Source organism: Triticum aestivum, chromosome 6D (assembly GCF_018294505.1).
Source record: "Triticum aestivum cultivar Chinese Spring chromosome 6D, IWGSC CS RefSeq v2.1, whole genome shotgun sequence".
In the NCBI taxonomy this organism is placed as follows: Eukaryota; Viridiplantae; Streptophyta; class Magnoliopsida; order Poales; family Poaceae; genus Triticum; species Triticum aestivum.
Genome location: NC_057811.1, coordinates 161,013,487 through 161,015,426, shown reverse-complemented (window position 1 = coordinate 161,015,426; position 1,940 = coordinate 161,013,487). Strand labels below are relative to the sequence as shown.

The 1,940-nt window shown below is 57.8% G+C and overlaps 1 protein-coding gene across 1 annotated transcript in view; it reads left to right on the top strand.

Moving 5' to 3' along the window:
- Positions 1–995: 995 nt before the first annotated feature.
- The window catches only part of LOC123144289 (protein STRUBBELIG-RECEPTOR FAMILY 8), a gene marked incomplete in the record, with an annotated part of 5,837 nt that continues 4,892 nt past the window's right edge, over positions 996–1,940 (top strand). The window contains 3 exon segments of the mRNA XM_044563368.1: positions 996–1,445; positions 1,554–1,689; positions 1,809–1,880. Of these exon segments, the coding sequence (XP_044419303.1) occupies positions 1,367–1,445; positions 1,554–1,689; positions 1,809–1,880 (287 nt within the window).

Below are 1,940 nucleotides of genomic sequence, written 5' to 3'. Positions count from 1 at the left end.
GTGGAGGATGCCGTGGCGGCACTCTCTTTCTTTTTCGGTGGGGAATGGCCTATCAAGCGGCGGTAGGTGGGCGAGCGGCGCCGGGATCGGCAAGGCGGCGGGAGGGCGTGTGCGCACGGGGGAGGGGGGGACGGATCTGGACGTGCAAGATGCCGGGTTGGACCTGGGATCGCCTGGCCAAAAAACGGGCCGATCCGGCGGATTTCGGCGTCACAGGGACGCGACTGGGTGGTTTTTTCGGCGCAAGCGCTAAAAAAGTCGCCCTGAGGGGTCTGTTGGGATGCGAGTGGAGATGCTCTAAAAGAACAAATGGCGAGCTGTAACTGGCAACTAATTACTCGAAATGCAGCGTCCGCCCAACTGGCCACCGGCAGGATCTACTGAACACGGCCTGGAATTTAGGAGGCGAGAGACGTGTGTTTTCAACGTGTACATCATTCTCAGTCAAGCTGGTTCACCGCAACGAGTACCAGGGACGCAAGTGGGTCGGATCTGATCGGATCGAGCCACATTGGTTAGCCGGGTGGGCCCACCTTAACTCATTTTAGCTGACAGCAATAGTCAACCCAGTGTCCACAAGTGAAGCACCAATCTCAACGGTTCTGAAAAAGGGTAAACCATCCATCAACAATGAACTTCAAACTAGATTAGCCATTTTTTCACAAACAAAGTAATCAACGGGTTACTTGGCATATGGCTTTGTAACTTTTGTTGTGGTTAACGAAGGCTGGGGCGTACTGTACCTGTACGCAAGTAAAGCCTGTGTGGAAAGGGAGCCGAAGCAACGGAAGGATCTCATTTGACCAGGTTAACTACTATTGGCCTCCTCAGTCAAACACAAAGCACAAAATCACTGTAGTACTATTAAAAAGAATCGCTTTCGCCCACGCCATTCGCGAGCACCGGCAGCCTCGCCTCGCGCTCACCTTTCTTTCACCTGCCCCCGTTTTTTGGGTCAAATCAAAAGCGCTGGGAGCCAAGAGCGAGCGAGCGAGCCAACCCAGAACCCAACCAAAATTTAAGACGCGAGCAGAGAGACAGAGAGAAAAAGAGAGTTAAGTCTTGCCGGCCCCATTGCCACGCCGCATCCAAATCTGCTGCCGGGACGACGCAAGGCATTTCTCTCTCCTCTTTCCGCTGCCTCGCTAGCTGTTTGCGCCGCGCACGTTAGCTGGACCGCGCTGCGCTGCCCCGCGCTCGGTGAGTGGGAGGAGAGAGAAGGCGCCCATGGTGATCCCCGTGTCCTAGCCGCCTGGCCCGGCGGTACAAGCCACCGAGGAGGCCCCCGGGAAAGGCGCGTGGGTTTTGTCAGGCGAGAGAGAGAGAGCGAGAGTCCCGCTGCTGGTGCTGGGGGAGCGGGTGGGGGATGGCGGCGGCCGCATTGGCCGGGCTCCTCGTCGCCCTCGCCGCGGCGACCGCGGGGGCCACCACCGAGTCCTCCGACGGTGAGCGCCTGCCTTCGCCTCCGCTTCCGATCCCGAGTTTTTTTTGTTGTTGATCTCTCGCGCGTGTGTCGGTGGGCGTGATAATTAACGATGCCTGGGTTCGCGCAGCCGCCGCTCTGGGGAATCTCTACACCTCCTGGAACAGCCCGCCGCAGCTGGCCGGCTGGTCGGCCGGCGGCGGCGGCGACCCCTGCGGCGCGGGGTGGCAGGGCGTCTCCTGCATCGGCTCGGGCGTCACCGAAATGTAAACATCCATCCTCGCATGCCTCGACCCGTTGATTTGTTTTTCTTTTCGGCCGGTGATTGATTTTTGCCAGTACTCCGTGCATCCTAAGCTTGTGCTTCTTGTCTCATATCCAACAGCAAGCTTGCGGGGACAGGTCTGAACGGCTCTCTGGGCTACGAGCTCTCCAATCTCTTCTCACTCAAAACATTGTGAGAGCTGACCACAACTCGCCCACTGTTCTCGTTTTTCTTCTTCTCTTTGTGCATCGT